A 23,887-nucleotide genomic window follows, 5' to 3' on the forward strand; every position below is an offset into this window, starting at 1 on the left:
TCTGTTTCTAGTAAGTATAGCTTGATGTTTGCAAAACTTACATGAACATCTCAAATCAACTGTTCCAGTAGATGGTATGGTAGTTTAACCTTGGCTAAGGCCCAAAGTCCCACCCAGTTGCTCTCTCACTCCCCTTCTCAGCAGCACAGGGGGAGAAAATAGGATGAGAAAGCTCGTGGGTTGAGATTAAGACAGAGAGATTGCTTACCAATTACTGTGTGTGCAAAACAGACTCAAGTTGGAGAAAATTGATCTAATTTATTGCCAATTAAATTATATTCAGGTAGTGAGAAACAAAAAATTTAAAAAATACTTTTCTTTGATCCTTTCCTAGGCTTAACTTCCCTCCTTCACTCCTGATTCCTCTACCCCTACCTGAGTGCTGCAGGGGAGATTGAGGGGTATGGTCAGTACATAACATTTCCTCTCTGCCACTCCTTCCCTTTGACACTTTTTCCCCTGCTCTGGCTTGGGCTGCAGTCCTTCAGGAAAAATCCACTCCAGTGTGGACTTTCCATGGGCTGCAGTTCCCATCAGGAAAATCTTCTCCATCATCTCAATCCTATATATATTTTTTTTTCCCGCTTTCTTAAATGTATTTCCACAGAGGGACCACCAACTTGGCTGATGGGCTGGTGGGCCCGTGGTGTGTCTACTACAGAGACACACCAGCTGTGCCTGGCACAGGGCAGGCCCTGACCATTTCCCAGAAAGATCACTCCTATTGTCCCCCTGCTACCAAAATTTCACTGCTTTTGACAAATACACTGAAATACACTGTATTACAGAAAACATTGAGGAAAAAAATCTTTAACTTGGTAGTCAGTCAGAAATCCTTATGGTAATTTTTTGAGTGCACGAGGATTGAATTAGGCTTTGAGGACTTAACTTTCTCAAAAGATGTAGCTGATGTATTATATGCTTTCCATGCGTACCAGTAAAATGCTTTCTTACGACCATATTTTGTTAAAGTCTTAGTTGCAGAAGTGTAATAGATTTTGTGTCTCCAGTGTTAATGGTTTTGTGTGATGCTTTTGGTTCCATGAACTCCCATCACATTATTTGGATGTGAAAAGTATTATGGGACATCACTATTAGTCATCCAGTAACCTGATATTTTGGTGGTTTCCAGCACAATAATCCTAAAGTAACTGATATTACACTTAATTCCATTTGTCCAGAACCATATTTAAAGGGAAGTATAAACAGGAAACAGTTTGACCTTTGATTGAAACACTTTCTGATTCTCTACAGAAAGATCTGAAAAGTATGCATAACCAAGGCTTATGGTGATTCAGGTTGCAGTCCGAGTAAACAAAAAGTTTTATGAGGATCACTTACTGGTGGCTGCAATGCTGAAGGAATTAATGGATGTGGAATTTTTATTACAAACTAAATTCAAGTTTTAAAAAACCTTTTTACCATTTATAATTTTACCATTTCATTGAAGTCATAATTAGACCAACCGTGCTCACATCTGAATATTTCAAAATAGAACACTTACATATAGCATATGACAGGCCCTGGTGCTTCTTTATGAGCAACATTATTTTTACAGATGGCTATACACCTGATATTACACTTCACTATGGAAGAATATTTTTTGAAAAAAGTAATTTTCTTCATCTAAGCTAAAATCTTTTATAATCATGTTGAGAATTCAAGGGAGTTCCATGCACATTGTACAGGACTGTAAAATCTTACAATCTTCGCAAATATGCATAAATATATTTTTTTCCTTTTAATAACTTTATTAATGGTACACAAGTAGGTGCACAGAGTTTTATTTACAAGGTTTATTACAAGACCATGACAGGGACAGAGACAATAAAATAGGCAGGTGAGTACACAGGTTGTCTGTTGCACGTCACAGAGAGCTTGCATGCTTTTCTAAGTTTTTTTTCCCAAGCACAACACGCTTACATTTTAAAAGCCAAACCTGATGGCCTGTGTCTGTGGATTTGTGCAGGTTTAGTATATAGTAATTTGCGCCTTTTATGTTCCATTCTTTCCTTTACTTGATCTAAGATGTTTAAATGTTTTGTTTTGAACTTCAGCTATCTGCTTTCTTTTCTACATTCCGATATAAACTAATGAAAGATATTGACTACAAAATTCTTAATAGACTTAAGTGCATACAGCACAGTACACATCATCTGTGAAAATTAGAGGAAGGAGACATTTTTTCAAGTGTTAAGTAATAGTAATTCTTGCTAGCTGGCCTTGGACACTAATTCACTCCCCAGGTATTGTTACCATTATCTGTAGCTCTTCAAAAGTGAGATTTCAACACCCTGGTTACCACTTGGTGCTACAGGACAAAACAGATCCCTTTTGCAGAGATTTTCAGAAACCAGTTAAGATAGTGGAGCTACAGCAGTTTCTATCAGCAGAAGATCAGCTCTGAAATATCTATGAGAAAGTAAGAGCAGCTGTAGTTAGTCAGAGGAAAGGTATTTCTAGCCTCGGAAGTGGTCTCTAACAGGGACCAATACAGCACGTGTGTGGAATAGGATAGGGAAGCAAGCACATGTCAGTGCTGTCTTGCACACCAACCCGGTGTACAGCAATTTGCACACATTTCCTGAGCTAGAGAATGGCTCTGTAACGATTCGAGGTTCGAGAATGAAATGCTGAATGAATTAGAAAATACACAACATTAGATAAAAAATTAATTAAATTCTTAAACCATAGTTGGTAGTTAATGCAAGAGATTATGAAATAATAACAAATGGGCAGTACAGCTAGGGGGAGGGTGAGAAGAGACAGATGAAGAAACAGAATTAATACATTAATAATGGAGGTCATACCAGTGGAGCACTGAAAGACAGTATTGGATCAAATCTCTATCCATTAATTTCAAACAACTGTAGCTTTAAGAGATATTACCATCAACAACAGGGAGGGGAATTTGTCCTATGATCAAGGAAAGTGCACAGGGTCTGGAATGCATGGCTGAGTCAAAACAATGACTTGCAACCTGTAGATAGATGCTATGGAAAAAAAAAACCCAAAACCAACAACAACAACAAAAAAACCAAACGAACAAAAACCCCCAAAAAACGCGCCGCTCCCTGATTATGGGTGATTAACTTAATACATGTGGATTATTTAAATATAGATTAGCATTTGTAAAACAGTTTATGATGTATTCTTACTGTGTCTGGAAACTTATATAACTTTGTGTAGGTCACAGTCCTCATCGAACACATATTTTAAACAGTACTAAGTTAAGCTCAACATTTTAAATCATTTTTTCTCCTAATGCTATTGTGAAGTAATAGTTCTTTTATCCACATTTTATCTTCCAGCTATAAAATTAATCGTTGCTTCAGACTCCACAATTTGCATTAAATCTAAGGCAGTATGAAACCCTGCTAAATATTAAAGAGTTTGAGATTGAAGCAGAAAATTTACACTGTTAGTCAAAACTTGTTTTATTAGGACCTAGCAGCTTGGCTTGCATTAGAACTGAGTAGAAAATATACATTGCCAACAGAAAGAAGGAACACATTGAATTAAAGGAAATTTATGTATGTATATAAATCACATGAATCACACTCAGAAGACCTTGTATTTCTATATTATATATAAACTACATACAAGGATGTTTAATTTTTGTGGGGTTTATAGCTATTTGTTACACCAAGAACTCAAAAGATATTGAAGAGAAGTTAAAAGTTGGTATCCTGACTAAAATATAAAATCAAGTTGAGGTTTTCCAAACTATCTGTTGAAATTCAGGATAACTTTTCAAAAAGCTATTGAAACAGAGTGAATAGTAATGAATAACAGAAATTCCTAGATTTTATTAGATTCAAGTTTCATACACTGTTATTGAGCTTTAAAGATCCTGGAGCACGTGATGAAATTCTATACTGAGACTTTACTATTTGAGGTTGCAAAATTACAGTTGTTCTTCAAACAGTTGCTTATAACACCCAGAATGATTTAATCATTCTTCTTCTGGTTTCCAATGCACGTAGATACTGTCATTCTTCATTCTCCAAGGACATAAATGAGGAAACGTGAATCAATCAGTTGCTAGAAATTGAACTTATGTTGAGAGAAATCGATAGCCAGCTTAAAGCAATTAAACTTTCAAAATACTATTATGAGAGAAAAGGAATACACCATATATGTTGAGCTAAGAATTTATTGTCAGTCCAGTTAGTGGTTTAACAGTCTAAAGGTCTAAATTATCTAGTTAATATAGAAAAGCATCATTAATAATACATTTAAAATTGCTATATGAGAAAGCTTTCTGATATCTACCCTTTTTCTCTGCTCTCATCCTTCCAAACAAAGGCCCTAAGGGGTCCTAAGGAAGAACTAGATTTAAGTCTTCCTCAGGAAGAAATGAGGAAATGATCCATGATTTCAGTTTCTAGGTGGACATCAGCCATGTGTGTATTGGGCTTCATGGACTCTCTGCTGTGCAAGGCATCTGGAATCTTTCATTATTCTAATGTTGTTAATGAAGTCTGTATTGGGTTTATGTGGTAAGGTTTTGGTAATAGGAGGCTGCAGAGGTGGCATCTGTGAAAAGAGATCAGAGTTTGAAATACGTCTTTTCAAGAAGGCACTGTCTGAGAACGAAGCTGCCAATCGTCAAAGGTGAGAAGTATCCACACCTATAATAACAGCAACCAGATATAACATACACAGTGCCCATCCACCATAAGGTAAGGAATTTCTTTATAGAAGTCTCCATAAAATTGAAAAATGTTGACATTCATAGGGAAAGCAAATTGAAGGGATCTCTTTTAGCCAGTAAGGTCAAGTATATCTTCTGGAAAGGTACAAAAGATACAGTATTGAGTTAGATGACTAATATGAATGTGCAGCAGATAATTTTTTTGCAGAAATATTTTTTTTACATTTTTTTTTCATTGTTGTGTGTGGATACTTACTCTGTATTCGTTTTGTATGTTCATTGTGATCATATTGGATGATCATATTTTAAATAACCAGACTTTGTGTATTTATTTTCCTCTAAGCTTGTGACAGAGGCACTTTTTAGGTGCCTCTGATACTTTCAGAAGATTAAAATAAGATGTATATAGGACAATGCTATCACATAGTTTCTGTGCTCAATTTGTCATATGATTTATATTATGTAGCCAAAGGTAAAGGAATTTCTGACATTTTGTAAGGTGAATTTGTGAAGAGCATAGGAGGCTTTCTTTGAAATATATGACTCTTACTTAAATCCACATAGCACTTTCTGTAAAAAAAAATGCAAAATATCCACATGATTAAGTGTATGAAGTCAACAGGCCTGAGAACGATTAATCTCAGTAGAACTTTTTCATGAATTCAAATTCATGTTATATTAATCATAGTTTCTATGTTAACATACCTCATGGAACTGCAATGTTTTTTGATAATGAGTCCTTCAAATGGGACTCAGTATATGACTTCCATAGAGCTTATGCCAATATAAGATCGATGTTGACTCAGCACATTTAACCCTTGGGCACTATACTTGCCCTTTTTCTGGACAGTTATTAATTTGTCTGAAGCAAATTTTCTCCATCATTCTGCCTTTAAAGCAGAGGTAACTCATGAATATAAAGGTCCTTTTTTCCCCCCCATACAATATACAGTATATAAATTAAAATTGATAGAAAAGATATTGCTTCTGTAAACGGAAGGGACTGGACCAGTAGGAACAAACTGTAAGAAGAAGTAGCAACCTGTATTGTTTTGCTGTAAAATAATGTAATTTTTCTAATCAGATTAATTTGTGGAGAACAGATATTTGTTACGTTTTTCCTTTAGGGAAATAAAATACAGTTATGTTAAAAATAACATACATGAATGCAGAAACCACAAAGTTCACAGAGCTAGATTGTCCTCACAATGACTAAAGGATTTCTTTTTTTGTCAGCTTCCATTAAGGCAAATTGAAGTTGAAAGAAAAAATTATCTTATGGAGGTCTTATAAAGTTATACTGCTTCTCCTTTCTCACACTTGGGCATCAATTCACTTGTCTTCTGTCTTTCTTTTTGCTCTCCAATCTCATTAGCTTAATTTCTCAGTCTCCCTCCAGCCTTCTAAGAAGAAATATAGTTTTTTTTCATAGAAATTAATATCTAAGAAAGATAAAGAGTTTGAACTTCAAGAAAAAAAAAGTAATTTTTACCTGGAAAGATTTTCAGAAAGGACCTTTTCTTTAAGATTATTTTGAAACAAATTTATTTTTCTTATATTTTTAATCAGCAGCACAGTTCTGTAGTTTTCAAAGATGAGTGCATATCAAGTTTTGTTTCTGCAGTGGATGCATCTGCATATATAGCGTGTGTGTCTCTGTGCATGTGCTGTGTTCGTGTATGAGGGCATTGCCTCAGCTAAGAATCATCTGTGGATTACCATGATGGTGATAACAAGTACAGAATTGCTTTCTTGGGTATAATAAGGAATGGAATGACAGATTTTATCTACACGGATATTTTACAAAATTCTATCTTAAAGCATATTTATTAAGTGCTGTCTGTACTGTTCTGAAAAATCTTCGTTCCTAGAGTAAAACAGCATGAAAATTCAGGTTTTTTGTAATATATACATCTATTTAGTTACTATTAACTAGCATGCATTTCAGCTAACATCAAACACAACTTTCTTTCTCTAAAAGAAAATATGGGTATTTCTCAAAACTATGTTAACTTGCCATGAATAAGGTTAGTGGAAGAAAGGCTACAAAACTAACAAGCCAGGAAAGCAGCCATGAATTTAATCATAAGAAAGCATTGACTCCAGAGGCAAAGTAATTCAAAACATGGTTTATGCTGACTGAAAATAGAGGAAAAATCACAGGAGTTCTAATTCACTGCTTTGTTTTCCCCTGCTCTGAAAAATGAAATCAAAATGCGAGGATTTTTAAGGGGGTTGTGGTTTGTGTCAGTGAATTATAATACACAGAGACATGTTTATACCGATCTATATCTTTGTGTAATACTGAAATGTTTATTTTTACTGCTTTTATTTTGATATGTGATTCTTTGAGGTCTCCATGATATGTGGTAAAATACTAAATAAGAATGTATTATTCTTGCGTTTATTATATCAAATGATAAGCCACCGCTGAAGAGCAGATTTGGAATTTGCATATCGTTGCATTTTTTGTTAGAAAAGAAGGAATTTTCATCAAAATATTAATGTATTTACATGCTATTTCATTTAAAATCTCCTACTTTAAAACAGTCAGATATTAAAAACAGTGTGTGATTTTGGTCAGAATAATTTTGCACAACAAATGCTGCAGTTACACCATTGTTTTGTGCTTGAAACGTTATGATGTGTTTCAATTTCCTCAAGGATCCCACAGTGCTAGTAATGTCATACTTTGCTTTGAATTACGTGTGCAGCCATTATTGTGGTGCAATATTGCCCACAGTAATGCTGCAAAACAATTAAGTAGAAGGAGGCAGGAAAATCACTTTTGACTGGCTAGAAGTTAAGAGGTTTTTTTTCATTTTCTGTTGTGGCAAAGTTTAGAAATAACATTTGTGAGCTATTTTGCTTGGTGCTTTACAAACACAGAAACAAAAGAAAGCCTAAGATCACAAATACTTACAGCATAACTTGGTGAACTGTACTAACAAAGAAATAGAATTTAACTATTTCTTGTTGCTACTTACACTGTTTGAGGTTTTTCAGTAGCAAGTCAACACTTCTGGACATATCCATGGATTTTGATTTTAAGATCATCACACATTGGGATGTCCTCGACAGTATTGGATGCAAATATTGATTATACCTAAATGCAATAGCAAGGCTGAGGAAAATATTTTTACTAAGATCAGCTTTTAATTTAGATTTAAACAGTTGCTTTTGTTTTATAGTACTGCATTTTTGTTTTTAATGATCTTTGTATGGATTTTGTTGCCATAGAAATATGAGCTTTTTTAGTTTTGCAAAATTATGCAAATTCTTTTTCTTGTTAAAATATTCAGGAACGAGTACAGCAAGAGATGGGAGAGTTAGGGTCGGTTCTTGTATCTTAATGGAATTGAACATTGACATAAATGTTCTAGTTAGTATTTCATTCTAATATTGCAAGAGGGCATTTATTGATATGCCTACTGTAATTATGGTTTGTCCCTTTGGAATAAAAGACCATGGAACTGGGAGATGAACATTTAATCAGTAAAATTAACAATTACGGTCAGTTATGAGGTTGCTGACAGCTACAAGACCAGCAGTAAACAGTTTTTGTTTAGAAATGTTTGATAAGGATATGTTATTTAGAACCATGTGTCAGAGTTGGTGCTCAAATAGTGAGTTTGATTTCCGTATCACTAGTAGTCTGAAACATCTTCACAGTTAAAGAAAAAGTGATATTTTTATCCAGACCTACACCCTTCAGCCACTCTGGCTCTGCTAAATTGGCACTCACAAAGATCAGAGCAACTGTTCCAAAAAACTAGTCAGCAGCTGGTGAGTTTGTATTAGCTGTTTTTTTTCTCCTCTGCAATTTAACTGTATACAGTCAGGGCAAAATGTCTGCAGTTTTGATGACATACAAGGTTAATTTTTTAAAATATCCCTCTATAACGAGTGCTTGATGTATTATGCTACAATGTCACAGCTTCTGCCATATTTTTGCCAGACTGGGAGACTTCCAAAGACTGAGATTTACCTGCCACCATGGTAATAGGCTTAGGCAGTAACTGTACATGAATTACAGTTACCACATCACTACAGGAAGAATATATACACTACTTTATATTTTTGAATCTTTGATCTAGTTACAGCAACTTGGGCAACGGTGGTTGAGAAGGCACAGTCATAGAAAGACTTTGATCATGCAGAAAGCAAAGGAGGAGGAAGTAAGTGAGTAGCCATACTAAGACTATATGCTATGGTTACTATGGTTAAGTAACTATAACAGAGTAATCCTGTATTCTAAATTTTGTAAAGGCTTATCTTTAGCAAAATGGGTTTTAGACTTCAGGAATGGTTGGCCAGATAGTTTGGTTTCTCTTCTCTAGTGAGAGGAAATGGCAGCTGAGAATGATGGTAGGGATTTGAGAATTTGTAGAGTAAACATCTACATTCATAAGCACATTTAAGGAAATAGCATATAATCTTAATGTGCAAATTTTTTTAATTGATCACTAATTCCATTAATTTTTTTCAGTGCTAAGTTCAGAAAGAGCAACTGCTCAATATCAGTAGGAGTGGCAGCACAGGGCTCACAGAAGAGCTGATGTCCTTCAGTTCCCATCTTCCTTAGGAACAGAGATTTATTCCATTTTTCCCTTTAGAGTTCCATTATATTGTTAAATGTTTTGATATTATGTATTAAACACAATGAATTGTTGCATTTTATTTAGATATCTAATTTTTCTTTGCTTCCAAATAATGTAGTCTAGTTCGTCCAAGGAGGAAGAGAACAAGAGTTATGAAATGGTAATATTACTATAGTATCTCAGTAACAGTGGAACTGGGCTGCATTTATGAGTATAATTTAGAAAATCCACAAATAAGAAGATTTTTACTGAATTCTTTAATAACTTCTCTTTCAATGTTTCTTATTATAGGAGATACATTGAAATAAAAGAATTATGTAAGATTTTAATTGGTCTACATTGCATGTGACAAACTATTTTAAATATGAAGGGCCTAGAAGTGTCAGATTGTCATACTCAGGATGGCCAGAGTTATCAACCACTTTACAAAAATCATGCCTTACTTCTTCTGGAGCAAGAAGGATAAGGCAGCAGGACTAAAAATCAGAAAGCTTTAGATCGTCTGATTGTCTGATTACGCTTGATTTACTGGTATTCTAGCAAAAACAAGGGATACTTGCAAGGGATGATTAAGGAGACACTTACTAGAATATAATGCCTTCCCCTTTTGATGTTCTTTCTTCACTCATGTTCCTGTTGTGTTTGAATCTGAACATGTGATATTTCTCTGATAGGTGCCAGGATATTCGTTACTACCTAGTGATCAGGTGCAGTGTACAGAAAGACTTTGCTGTAGCTGAGACTAATAAGTGTTCTGGAAGGGATCCCAATTGCTCAAATATTGATATAAAATGTATGAAAGAGACCTGGTCAAGGTATATATGAAGTACAATTTGGCAGCGTTTTGGTTGCTACTTCTCAGTTGTGCTTGCTCTGTGGACAGGTGTTATTTGTCTCTTAATCGGAAAACTTTCACTTCAGGGAAAAAAATTAAAGCCACAGATTTGATGGTTCTTTTCATTGCTGGGAAACTTAAAAATATTCAGATGTATTGCCAATGTGTTGTTCCATTATTAAGTGTACGAAGGAAGAAGGTCTTACACACTGAGTTCTTAAGGATTTTTTTTTTAGTTTTCCCTAAATGTAATTTGAGGTAGAGCAAATAAATGTTTTCTCACTGGTATGCTTTATATCTTGTTCTTTGATTTCTTAGCATGTAGTTTAGAAGTTGGAGAACATTTTGTAATCAAATAAGTGCCTACATTGAATAAAACTCCTTTATCTTTAACTCAACTCTGCCTTTATGTAGGATCAGCAGAGGAAATACTAAAAATTTAAGAGGCTGTATCACAACATTCTTGGTAATCTTCTAGAAAAGAATGACTTGGGAATCTTCCTATAGTGTGACTTGGTTATCAGAGTGATCTCTTTCAAGGAACTAGAAGTGACAGTGAATGATTTGAAAGGCTCAGTTTCCCTTTTGAGTGGTTCATTGTGGAAGAACAATGCTAGAAAGCAACTGAACCAAGCAATATAATAGTCAGGCTATTTTATATAAGCTTGTTCCTTCCTTATTCTGCTAACTTCTCTGGAGCAATATTCTGAATAAGTGAATTTAAGTAGAATGTAGGATCAGTTTATACAGAAGAATTTTGAGTGCACTTAGCAGAGAAACTGTAGTATTCTGAGCTAGCTGAGATAGAGTTGGGGGAACTTGAGGTGGTAGAGGGTTGGAAGTAAAAGCCTATTCTTTCAGGGGGAAAATGTAACTTCCCTTTGAAGAAAACACTGGCATTTTTTTAAAGCTACCCGGAACTATACCGTCATTCAAATGAAACATGATTATTCTGCTCCCTGCTTAATCTGAAATATTACTATAATGCCTCAGAAGAGCCTTTATACCCTATCTAAATTCAAGTCGGTCTAAGAGAGGAGAGTGTATTCAATCTCTAATTGGATTTTGAGTAGAAGTAAAACATGCAATCTTTACTGAGAGCTATTACTAAAGGAATAAAAGCTTGATGTTTTCTTGGTGATGGTTCTATTGGAATTTTTTTCTAGTCTCTGCCTTCACTCACTCTATGACCAGCATGAAGACTGGATCAGCAAAAGCCAACTAAATATCACAAATTTACTGTTGGCACTTTTTTTCGTGAAGAAGATAATAATCAGGATGAGAGCTGGATTAACAATGGAATATTTCCTTTAAAATAAGTAAATTAGGTTAGGAAAAGCAGCCCTTCTTCCATTCCCTTCTGTGCTGAGCAGGCTGGCTGGAAGAACACATATACACTTAACCATTAGTTAAGATGGTACATTGTCTGTTTAGCATCTTGTCAAATCATATCATAACTGCATAGGTGCCAATCAATTATGGACTAAATTGGTCACCACTAATAAACTGGAAGCAGTCTTACTTTTTTAAAGAATTTCCTTTACATAGTTCGTGCTGATGTTCTGATGGCAGATATATCTTTATTTGCTGAAATCTGTGTCATAAAACAAATGTGTATCTAGAGAGTTTGTGAAGGTGAAACAGTCCAAATAAACTTCAACATTTTATTGCAACTCTATTTCATGGAAATTCAAGAAGGCTAGCAGGGACTGTTAAACTGTATATAATATGATTTCATTACCTTCAAGCACTGTATCTAGTGGTAGATATTGCCACCAGGAATATGATAGAGCCACTGGAAGACTGAGTAAGTATCTGTGTCATTTCTCATAATCATGATAGCAAGCAAAAGAACATTTACAGGCATATCAGGAAACAAATAGGCTTTTTATTTGGTTTGGTGATGTCTTCTGAAACATTAATATCTCTTAGAACCTTGAGTTACTATCAGCAGCTTGCTGTGAGACTCCTCCTTGGTTTTGTATTCAGCAGTATGTGTATTAGCTTTCTCCACTGGAATGTTCTGGCCATTCGTGTTTGTAAGCTTTTTATTTTTCCTTTTTTTTTTTTTTCTTTTCCTGGTAGCATTTGTTCACAATTAGTTCTAATTGTTTGTCTATGTATAAAATAATGTAACAGCAAGCAGGGTTCATGTTTCCAAAAGCACGTCACTTTTCTATAGCTGTATTGCAGCTATAGTGGTCTAATAAAAATATTGTCTCTCTGCAATGCTTGTCTCTCTAATACAATGTGTCAGTGACTATATTTCTGCTAGAACCACTAACAATGAAGAGGGAGGAGATTGTCCAACTTCTTGATATCTGTTGATGCCTTTTATTTCACTCATTTCTAAAGTCTAGTGTTGTATGAATATTGGTCTAAGTCTAGTTTAATGCAGTGATGTATTTTTGCTTTTGAAGGTGTCACGTTCTCTTGGATTAGGCCAGAGATTAAAGCCTCTCTGAGCTAATTCCATTCTAATATAGATTTTACTACTAAACGTATGAGCAAGGTACATGTGTTTTATTTCAATAATACACTTACTGTGTAATACTTCACTAATTTGTGAAACGTATTTTAAGTTATTTTTTAAATATAAATGCAAAGTGAAGTGATTTGAAAGTTGCCCCTCAGTGGGGAAACCAGCCACTTTCTGGATTCCTTTGACTGTCCAAAGGACTTATTTCAGTTGTCTATACGTAGGCACATAGTACCATATCAGGTGCCCCAGTATATTTCATCTGGCTTCCACTCAAGAGAGTCATGGTCATCTAATTCACAAATGGGCAACTGTATTTAGATGCTTTAATCACAAACTGAGTCCTTCCTAGCTCATAGAGGAGCATTTTACTGCTTAATGAGGTAAGGGATTGTGAACAGCACCCTGTTTAGTGGAGGTAGCTCCTGCTCTTCTGAAGTTACATTTGGCAGATGTTGTTCAGAAGAAATGAGGCAACCTCTAGTGTGCTGGAGTAAGTGCTAAGACTTTACGGGTGAAGTTACAAGAGGCATTGGAGAGGGAAAGTGTGAATCACCGAACAATTCATGAATAGAATGGGTTATGCAAGCTGTATAAGAAAGAGGTACTCTCCAATGACATTAGCAGGAGAGATCCTGACAGCTTGCCTCAGAAGAGCATTGACAGCAGACTGACAAAGTGAAGGAAGAAATTTATTAGAATTTGTTTTTCATATAGAGATGCAAGCTTTCCTTGGCTATGACTTTGGAAATATTTGTAGTAATACTGTTTGTTTTCAACGCTGTAAATATTTCTGGTTTACTATCACTTGTCTTATTTAAAAGTGATTCTAGTGTGACAGGTGTAACATCAAAGTGTGCTTTACACAAGGTAGTACTGAGTGCTTCCTCCTACCTTCCAGCTTTCTTCCTGTTGAGCATGTCCATTTGTTCACGGAAAAGGAGACATGTCTCCTGCTGTAGAGGATTTTGGCTGACGCAGAATGCAGCTGTCAGGATGTCGTAACCAGCCTTGTCTGCTCTCTGGCTATGTTCTTTAACAACATGTAACATAATAGTAGAAGTACAGTTAACAATGAACAACCAAAAAAAATTAACTATCTACCAGAAACTTAGTGGATTAGAATTAAGATAGCTGTGATTTCTCTCTCCTATATGTGTATTTCCTAGAGAGTCTGTGAATTTTCTTGATCACATAGATTCTGCCTCCTGAGCTGGGAAGAAATATTTGATGTATTAATCTAAAAACAGGTGGGAGAGATAAAGAAAATTCAGTGGAACTTCCTTGACCTTTTTAGTCAGCTCTTGTCTCAACAATACACGCCTTTGTCACCAGCAAGGCAAACTTTTATGCTCTGTTCTCTTTGGTGTTGGTATTGCCTCTGATAACAATCCTTGAGGCAGAACTCTCAATCTTTGGGTGGTACAGAGAACAACGTCAAAATGAAGGGATCTCACAGGTGCCCGATTTCTGTATCACCTTTTTATTCAAAACTCAGTGAAAAGTATATTTTGCACTAGATGAGACATAATTGTTCATGCAGCACGTGGATTGACCTCTGAGTTCTTTTGCCTGTGAGTGAACTTGTACTTTAAATATAGAGAGAAAGGAAATTACCTGTATAAACAACGGCAGAAGCAAGTAGTACTTTCTGTTTTATATAAGTTTGGTTTTTTTTACTAATCTGCATTGGTATTATACAGTACACAAGATAAATATATATTCTGAAGTACTCTCTCTGGTAAGTGCCACTTTGGGACCTTGACTTCAATGTGCAATTCTGTTTGTGATATGCGAATCTTGACAGCTGCAGCCATGAAAGTCAGACTGCTGTGGCTAGCAGGGACCTCAAGAGACTTCTTAGTCATATTCCAGCTCTTAGGCATCATACCTAGAGTATCTCTGACATATTTGAACTGCTGTTAAACATTTAATGAAGGAATTAAATAATATTTTCAAGGAGCTTGATACTGTTTTGACCATCCTTACAGTCGGAAAGCTTTCTGTATACTCAAGAGGAATCTTCTTCATGCCTTCCCTGCAGTTGCCACAGAAAAATAAAAATCACTGTTTGATTTTTCCAGTCTTTTATGTTTTGATAAACTATTTTCCTATTCCCTCTTACCATTCTCTTTTCTGGACTAGTCAAACCCACTCTTTTCCTTTAGTGTTTCCTGTTGGTTGTATTGTAGAAGTCCCTAATCCATTTTGGTTGCTTTCTCTAAACTGTTATCTGTTTATCCACTGCTCTGTAACAGATTTCTGGTCAAAGTTTGCATTGTTGACTGCTTTTCTATCTGCACTGGGTTTAAATCAGAATCTTTCATTTTTTTCCCAGTATGACCTATAAATTCCCTGTGTTGAATTTTCATTTACTAAGGTAAAGATTATGTAGTTGGGAAAATAAAAACAACCTGTCTTGGTACATATTTTTAATAGATTGCCTGAAACCATACAATCTTTGTTTTCCCATTATTTTCACTTTCTTGGATCCTTGTAGTTAGTCTGAACTTGAAGCAGAAATTATAAAATTCTGCAAAAGTTATTCTTTTTAAATGTTTATCTAAAGCTGAAAGCAATTCTGGGTACTTCTTGCAGCATTTCAGTTATGTAAATTTTCTGCATTTCTCTTGCCATTATAAACCAATGTTTAGCCTTGACCAGAGGCAAAACAAAAATGCTCTAAAAGGTGTGTCTGAGGACAAAAAGTCTTTTCGTGTTGTTACAGTCAAGGCTGAATGTAGTTGCATTGGTCATAACAGGTTTGGATACTATGTAGGTAAACATCCGATGCCAATGTTTGCCGATGATACTAAACTAGGAGGAGCTGTGGACTCCTCCGAGAGTGGAGAGGCCTTACAGAAAGATTTGGATAGACTAGAGAGCTGGGTAATCACCAACCATATGACATTTAGCAAGAGCAAGTGCCAGATTCTGCACCTGGGACAGGGTTATCCTGCTGATGTATACAGATTGGGGGATGAGAGGCTGAAGAATAGCCCTGTGGAAAGAGATCTGGGAGCTTAGGTTGATCGCAAGTTGAATATGAGTCAACAATGTGTCCTGGCAGCCAAAAGGGCCAACCATGTTCTGCAGTGCATCAAGTATAGCATAGCTAGCCACTCAAGGGAGGTGGTTATCCTACTCTATACTGCATTGATGCAGCCTCACCTCAAGTACTGTGTGCATTTTGGGTACCTCAATGTAAGAAGAACATCAAACTATTTGAGTGTGTCCAGAGGAGGGTGACCAAGATGTTGAAAGGCCTCAAGGGCAAGACAGGAGGAGCGGCTAAGTCACTTGGTTTGTTCAGCTTGAAGAAGAGAAGGATGTGGGGTGACATCATCGCAGTCGACAGCTTCCTCAAGGAGGGCAGCAGAGGGGGAGATTCTGATCTCCTCCCTCTGGTGACCAGCAATATGGTGTGAGGAAATGGAATGAAGCTGCATCAGAGGAAGATCAGACTGGACATTACGAAAAGGTTCTTCACTGAGAGGGTGGTACGTCACTAAAACAGGCTCCCCAGGGCAGTGGTCATGGCAGCAAACCTGTCAGAGTTCAAGGAGCGTCTGGATGATGCTCTTAGTCATATGGTTTATTTTTAGGTGATTCTGCAAGGAGCAGGGGACTCAATGATCCTTATGGGTCTCTCCAACTTGAGATACTCTATGATTGTATGATTCTCAAATCCAAGCTTTGGGTTATGAATTGGACTGAATTTTCTGGCTTTAACCTAGCAATTATCTGTACAGCCTCAGATGCAGTTTGTGGATTTTTATATCTTTCTGGACAGTTTAAAATCAGTTGATTTCCATGCCTTAAATACTGGGACTTTTTTTCATCCCTTAAATTAGATACATCATAAAATAATGAAGCTGATGACTTTCACTGCTTTCTGTTACTATGTGTAAAACCATCTAGTATGATGAACAAGAGATAGCAGGTTATTATCTTTGCAGAAGACTCGTGAGTTTGCTGTGTGGTCAGAAGTATGCATTGGAAGGGCAGAAGGATCCCTGTGATTTTCGTAGTGTCTGAGAGGAGGCTCGCATTGCACTGAAGTATGAGGCAGATGCATTTAAACACCAAAATGTAGCTCTTTCAACCTCTGTTTTACTTATGCTGCTTCCAAACAATTAACAAAAAGCATTGGTTTTGCAGTTAACTCTGTCATTCAAGTCTGCAGCTTTTGATTTGCATCCTAAAACTGATACACATTTCCCATTTTTTTTTTTCACGGAAAAGCTAGTGTCAGTGCCATGGTTTTGGGGGCTAAAAAAGCATAGAAAAAAAATATATTGACATGATATGAGAGCCTAGTTATTGATTTCCCACATTGAAGGCTGAGTCAAACTGAGAGAAAGGGCTAGAGCATGATTTTAAAGTAAATTTAGTTGACTCCATGAGGTAAAATTCTTATTTGATTTTAGATTGCAGTTCATTTTAAGAAAAACATCACTGGAGTTTTTTCTTCTGTGGTAGTTTGCTCCATCAACAAAACTGGAGTTATTGAATCTTCTAGAGGCTGCTAAAGCTACTGCTATAGAGGCCCAGCCTAAGTGAAGACCATATAACTGAAATACACTGAAAACCTAATGTCAGTATCAAGTGGAAATTTGCATAGATTTCAGATCTCTTTCTGTTTACTTTGTTATTCTGTGTGTTTAAAGAATTTGCAGCCTTTGACAGGCATAGAAGAAAAATTACTAACTGTGATTTCTAGATAATTGTGCAAGAAGGGAATGGTCTGTCAAGCTGTAATCCCCACATATTTGCATATGGTTTGCAACACTACAAGTTTATTTCTGGGAAATACGGACGCTGGAGAAAACTGCCCTCAAATGGCTAAGGCCTATTTTATTTCATTTAGTTGCATTTTTTTCCTGTCTTTTTTCTCCCCAGATAGCAGCTGCTGGAGGACATCTGAAATTTACAGTCTCCTATGACTTCACAAAGGAAGAAGAGACAGTTCAATTGATGGTTCAATCTGATGTCATCATAGAGGTAAAGTGATTGTATTTTCAGCCAACAAAAAAAAAAAAAAAAAAAGAAAGAAAATTCCTTACTTCTTCAGATGTTCAGCATGAAGTCTGGTGATTGAGGACACAAAACAGCAGGGTGCACGTTCTTTCAGTATCAGAAAATGGACGCACTTTAGAGAACTAAAATCTTCAGCATCTCAAGGAGCCTCTGGCAATATTGCAGTAGCTTACAAAACTATATTCTTCCTGTTCTTCAAGACTTGTTCTTGTGCAGCTCGGCGTTGTGTGGTTTGCTTTTGCCTATGCAAAGCCACGACACTAGGTTTTAGCTGAATAACCTAAACTTTCTTTTCACTGACTTTCAGCTTTATCGGGCAAGCCCATTTCAGAGTTATGAAAGGTGAATGCTATTCCTGATATTTGTTATTCTTGGAAAATACATTATTCAATAAATCCTGTACCCCAACTGGCTACAGACAAGAGGTTTTTTTCCTTACTTTTTTTCATATTTAAATGTCTCTCTCTCATGGCTCTGTCTAGGGAGGTGACTTGAGAATCAGCACTCCAAAAGGGGGGATTCACCTGCAGCCTTCTGAAGAGCACACTGAGGAAGTTGTGCTGAAAGCAGAGTCTTTCTCTGTGCATGGCACTGATGTTCCAGTCAGCAGGAGGGAGTTCATGACTATCCTTGCGAATGTAAAGAGGATCCTCATAAGAGCCACATACAGCTATGGGATGAATGCCATCTACAGGTGAATGTGGGAAACGTGTCCGTTTGCTACATGCAGCTCCTCAAAATACTTGTTTTCTCTCTTCAGAGAACTAAGCTGATGTAATTTAAAAGATAGCAATTTATTATCACGAAATCCATAGCATTCATTTTCACTTTCAAATAGTTGTTAGCATTTTTTTTTCATTTTGGGTAGGCAGGAGGAGGAGAGGCAACAGAAAGAAGCAGCCTTGTAAGAAATTGAAATCACATGGACAATTAAGGCATGAATGACAGTTCTATAAATATGTTTATTTTGTGAACACTGTAATTCTCATATATATGGTAAATCATGGAGTGCAGTAATGATATGTTGAAATAAGAGATTATATATTGCTTATATATTGTTTTCTCCATTTAATGAGCATACAGGGCCACATTAACAATGGACCAGAGAATAATATCCTAAGTCTCTAAGCTGGAAAATTGACTTGAGGGGAGTTTTCTATGTTTCTAATCAGTACCACACACAGAACTGGCTAATCCCAAAGCCTGTCTCTTGATTTATGTCAGGTTGCTGCTTGGACTGCTTAAACCCACTGATTTCATGTGAACTCATCTGAGTTTTCAGATAAAATGAATGTTATATGAGACAACTCAGTGGCTGCAGTGTGGTTGAACTCGTAAAGCTCATCTTGCATTTAAAATTTCATAAATGCATGAGCAAATACTCCAGCTGATCTAGAAAACAGCCTCTCTCCTGATACTGTATGATTGCACTCTGTCTATAAATTAATAGTTAGGCACTATAAATAATATTTTTAAAACGTGCAATGGAATTGGTTGCATAGTAGTTTTCTACTCACAAGGCATGAAACCTGAAATGTTCTCTAACCTGCACACCATTTGGTTCAGCAGCGTAAGCCAATTTGGAGGGGAGGGAGCTGATAGCACATTAATGATTATTTGCTGAGAGCATAGATACAGTTTTTGCTACTGTGAAATTTCTTAAGCAATCCAACCATCATTTGAATACTGAGGTAATTAAAGTACAACCTATTTAGAAAGAAAAGTGAAGTTGTGTCAACAGCATGCAGTTTTCTGTTTTGAGCTTTGGCTGTGTACACTTTTTCCCTGCAAAAAGAATTCATGTTTCTTCAATCTCTTTCTCCTTCTGTGGTTAATTAGTATGTATTACCTCTCTGTAAATAAGTTTGTGAATCATAACAGGCTTGAGTTTGAGCCAAACTGTTTCCTAATTTGCTGATTTGTTCATCAGTCTTGCATCTCCTTGCATCCAGTTTGAAAACCTTTCATGGCCCATCACCTTCTCACCCCTCTCGTCAGCCAAACTACCAGGCCAGAGGTCATCTCTTATGCACTGTGAGCAGACCATGAGAAGCTGTTGATCCACAGTTTATGGCTGAGACTAGTGGGAGCTCAGCGAGTGCTGTTCCTCCGCTCTGTTCCCAACAGAGAGCTCAGGTCAGCAGCTACATGTAGAACTGACACAGTCTATAGTTTGTGCCTTGTAAGTAAGAAGTGGCAGACCTGTCAGTGGCACATTTGGAAGACTGTGTATCACTACCTGCATCCTGGATTACTGCTTTAGTTATTTGACAATGTGTGGTGCCTCACTGTTCTGTGGTCTTGTTCGTGTTCAGCCTTTGGAGCATTTTAGTGGTGTGTTATAGATGACTTTCCAAAAACATGTGCTGGAAATATTCTTCAGGAACAGCTCCAGGACAAACATGTAATTTATGTTTTGCAGGTTAATAGCCACCTTCATCTTGATGTAGTGACATTACTTTTAGGAAGGTTGGTCTGTTAAAGACAATGATTTAAAAGGGAGTTAGGGGAAGGGACTGAAGAAGTTTTGAAGAGTACCTTTTTTGCTAGAAATGGTTTTATATTGCTGGTACATCTCTAGCTGTCCCTAGACATCTCTTACCAGAGAAGAATGCAATGGTTAGTGTATTACTGTGGTTACCATCAGTATGTCCAGAAGTCTCTGAAAATAGTTTGCTCTAAAGTAAACATGTTTTATTGAGTGCTCTCAGGGTGTTCATTGCAGTTCATTGTGACAGAAGAGAGGGTGTGAAATTCCAATCACAATTAAATGAATTGGATTTTTCATCTTTGATTTAACTGGTGGAATCATAGTTTCATCCATCAGGGTGGGATTTACTAGGAGGAGTTAATCTTCTCAAAACAGTGCATGCCCCCAGTCACATGATGCGTCAGCAACAGCAGCTACTGTCATCCAGCCCAGCTTATGATCTGGTTTTGTAGGCATATTGCTGCTTTTCAGGTATGCCTCAGTTCTGAATTTTTATATTCTCTTTGACTTTCACTCATGCTAAAACATGCTAGGTGTGAATCTGTGCTCATAACTCTAAGATTATGCAAACCAACTCTTTTCTCTGAACTCTGCCTCTTTAGTACTGCAGGGAAAATGTCGAGACCCAATGAAGAGGATATTGGTTGTGATATCTTGGGCTGATTAAGGACTACTGTTGATGAGCTCCAAAGGCTGACATTTTTGCCAAAGAAACAATGTAGAGCTAAGCCTTAGTAGATAACTAGATATGAACTAAGAGGTTTAGTGTCTTTTAAACAGGTATGTGTGGTGGACAGATGGATCTTCATCTGAGAGAGTAAAGAGGGTCTGGCGGAGAGACAGAAATATTACAGGGTTATTAGATCCTTCATTAATGACAATTTCTGCCTCAAAGCATTAGCAGAATTGTGCTACATACTAATTCGAGATTGCTGCATTAAGCAACCTGTTCATTTAAATACTGAAAATTTTCAATATGGAGAATGACACCAGATGTGTAAGGATTTCCAAGGGTGCTGTTACAATCTGTGCTTAGGAGGTGCCAGAATGGAGGCATTGTAAGATTAAGCGACTTTCTTGCAGTCATGTAGAAAAGGACTTAAAAATTCCATGGAGTTGTCTCCAGTTAGCAAGAGCTTTAGCTTAAAGATTATATTTTTCATGCTTGTTTAGTTTAACCTTCTAGAAACATTAGTTAATCAGTAACACTTTCAAGTAGTTGCTAAACAATATTAATGCAGTAGTGGTGAGATTGATTTCAGCATGTTTTTGAGACCATTTTTTGGGTCACATTAAGCTTAGAATGTTGTTATTGCTCTATGGCATAATAAGAAAACTTCCTCAAATGAGTGGACTTTCATTTAGATGATGAAGTAGGATAAAAAAGAGAGAAAGTAGAAATGCAGCAATCAATCTGAAAGTGATTACAGCTTCTGGGTTTAAATCAAGATCTTGCTCTAACCTGACAGATCTTCCAAACTGTTGCAGTTAAGTCCGTCTGTGAGAGAAACAACAGGCCAGGAGAAGACAACTAACTCTCTTTTATCATTTTGTTTAATCTAATGTTGTTAGCTTGTGCTTCAAAGAAAGGTTAGTAGCTCTGTTTCTTCAGTTTTAATATCCAGAACGGCCACCGCTGGTAAACGTTGTAGACACTCAGATGGTCATTGGAAATTGTGGTGCTAAAGATAATGCATTGCTTGCAACCACATATAGAATCAGTGCTAGATGCAAGGAGAAAGAGAGAAGGCAAGGCCAAGGGTTTTCTTCCATATGCAGAATTGGCTTCAAGACAAATGAGCAATGATTGGGTCAGTACTTCATGTGCCTTATGTAGCTAATGTGATTCAGATGCCTGGCATAGCAGACAGTAAACTATGTTGATACTGCCTGAAATGGCCCCTTCCCTTTTAATCTTGTTTGTTTTTAGAAGTCAACAGTTGCCTGCTGACAGTAACAGTCAGCTTAAATATTTGGTCTCGATGTTGAATCTCAAATTGTTCATGCATCTCCAGATTCTAGTGCCCCATTACTGCCAGCATTATGTATTTTAATGAATGCAGAATGGCATTGAGGAATCAAAATTGCAACATCAAAATGGGAGGAAAAAAAAATCACTGCAGCTTTCTTCACTGAGTAACTGTTAATGCTAAAAACTGTTAAACACATTAAAATCCCATTTAGCAAATAGCAGAACGTAATGAAAATTGGAACAATTCAGTGAATACAAATGTGGGATAATACTGGGCGGATTTTTTCTGTGTGTACTTCTCATTGTTCCAAGATCTGTGCTGAGAGGGAACTAGCTGTAGTTCAAAGGATAAATAAAACTTGGCCTTTTACTAGTAATTTGTTTCTCCATTTATGGATTTTCCTCCTTAAGTTGTTTGTTAGATTTTTTTTTACTGTTAAAGATATCACCATTTGGTATCTAATATCCTAGAGATTGGTTTTCTTATTGGAAGGAAAACTCAAAAAGGTGATTGCAAAATAAGCATGCAGCAATTGAACAAAGGGAAAATACTGAAAGATGAGAGGGATCTTACTGAAGATCTGGATAGGAACATGCATCCTTCTCTTAAAATAGTTTCAATAACCTTTTAGAGAGGTTGTAGTATCACAAGATTAGATTCAAGTTTCTAACTGCATAATCCACGATGCTGGTCCCTCCAAAGTCCAGTCATATCCCCAGTGATGGTGTAATTTCTGTTTTTCTGAAGCTCCCATCCTAATTTGAGAAATCTTCTTTTTTTTATCCCCTTACCTTTCATGTCTGTTTTGTCGAGAATAGTCATAAAATTGAGTGGGAAAATATCCTGTCTTAACCTTTCCTCCAACCGCTGCAGTAACAACAAAATATTTTTCTTGAATGTTTTCTTATCCAAGGTCATCTAAATAATTTTCAGGATTTTTTTGGCAGACAAAAGATAAATGCCTTAGTATGGAAGAAAAAAAAAAGTTTGGTTTTCATTTTCCAAAGAAAATGGATCCTTTTTTAACAAAATGCATGTGTGATAGAAAGGTATTTTCTGCTGAAAAAGACTTCAGAAGCAGCTTTTCAGGTAGCTCTAGTAATCAAACACTCTGTTAAGACAGCTAGGTGAAAATAGAAGTCACTGAGCCTCTATAATGCCTTAATATTCTTTCCAAATTCTCGTAAGAATTAAATCCCCAAATCCCAATTTCTTTCCTCACATGGATACTGTTGAGGTAAACTGCATCTGTTTTGCATATTACCTGTCAGATTATAGAAATATTTTTGTTGTCTCTTTTGTCAAACTTCCATCTTTTTTAAATAAAAATCACTTTCAGTGTTCAATGCTAGCCAATATCTAGCATTTATTTTTTAATGGTGATCGTGCATGGAACAGAAAATTCTCAAATTCTGTCTTCTCTGTCATTGGGGAAACTGAAGTATATGGTAGATTTCCTTTTTCTTTCGTATGTGTACTAGATTTCCTTTTCCTTTCATGTACATACCTTTTTGTTTCATGTACGTAGTGCTTGGATCCTCCTGGAAAGAGCTGAAATCTTTTTCAGAGGTCAAATCTCCAGAATAAAAATACCCTATAACTAAAACTTGGTAATATAACATTTAAGAAAGCTGGAGTAGTGGTTTATAAATTTTGAAGACACTCAAATTTGCTATATATATAGCTGCAATGCAAGTTGGCACTTGTGGCTTGCAGACCTGGAATAGCCTTCTATCTACTGATACAGTGCTATGAGACTTTTAAAATCTATTTTTATCGATGTTTGTCTGACCATAGTCTCCTTCACATGA

The 23,887-nt window shown here is 36.4% G+C and overlaps 1 protein-coding gene across 4 annotated transcripts in view; it reads left to right on the plus strand.

The window, feature by feature from the left end:
* Window positions 1–23,887, plus strand: part of LAMA2 (laminin subunit alpha 2) — a 364,351-nt gene that overhangs the window by 173,994 nt on the left and 166,470 nt on the right. For all 4 annotated transcript variants that reach the window (XM_086743476.1, XM_086743477.1, XM_086743478.1 and 1 more), the window contains exons 13-14: window positions 17,475–17,576; window positions 18,095–18,306. In XM_086743476.1, coding sequence (XP_086599602.1) covers window positions 17,475–17,576; window positions 18,095–18,306 — 314 coding nt within the window. The remainder of the gene's footprint in view (window positions 1–17,474; window positions 17,577–18,094; window positions 18,307–23,887) is intronic.

Source organism: Chlamydotis macqueenii, chromosome 3 (assembly GCF_036417535.1).
Source record: "Chlamydotis macqueenii isolate bChlMac1 chromosome 3, bChlMac1.mat, whole genome shotgun sequence".
NCBI lineage: Eukaryota > Metazoa > Chordata > Aves > Otidiformes > Otididae > Chlamydotis > Chlamydotis macqueenii.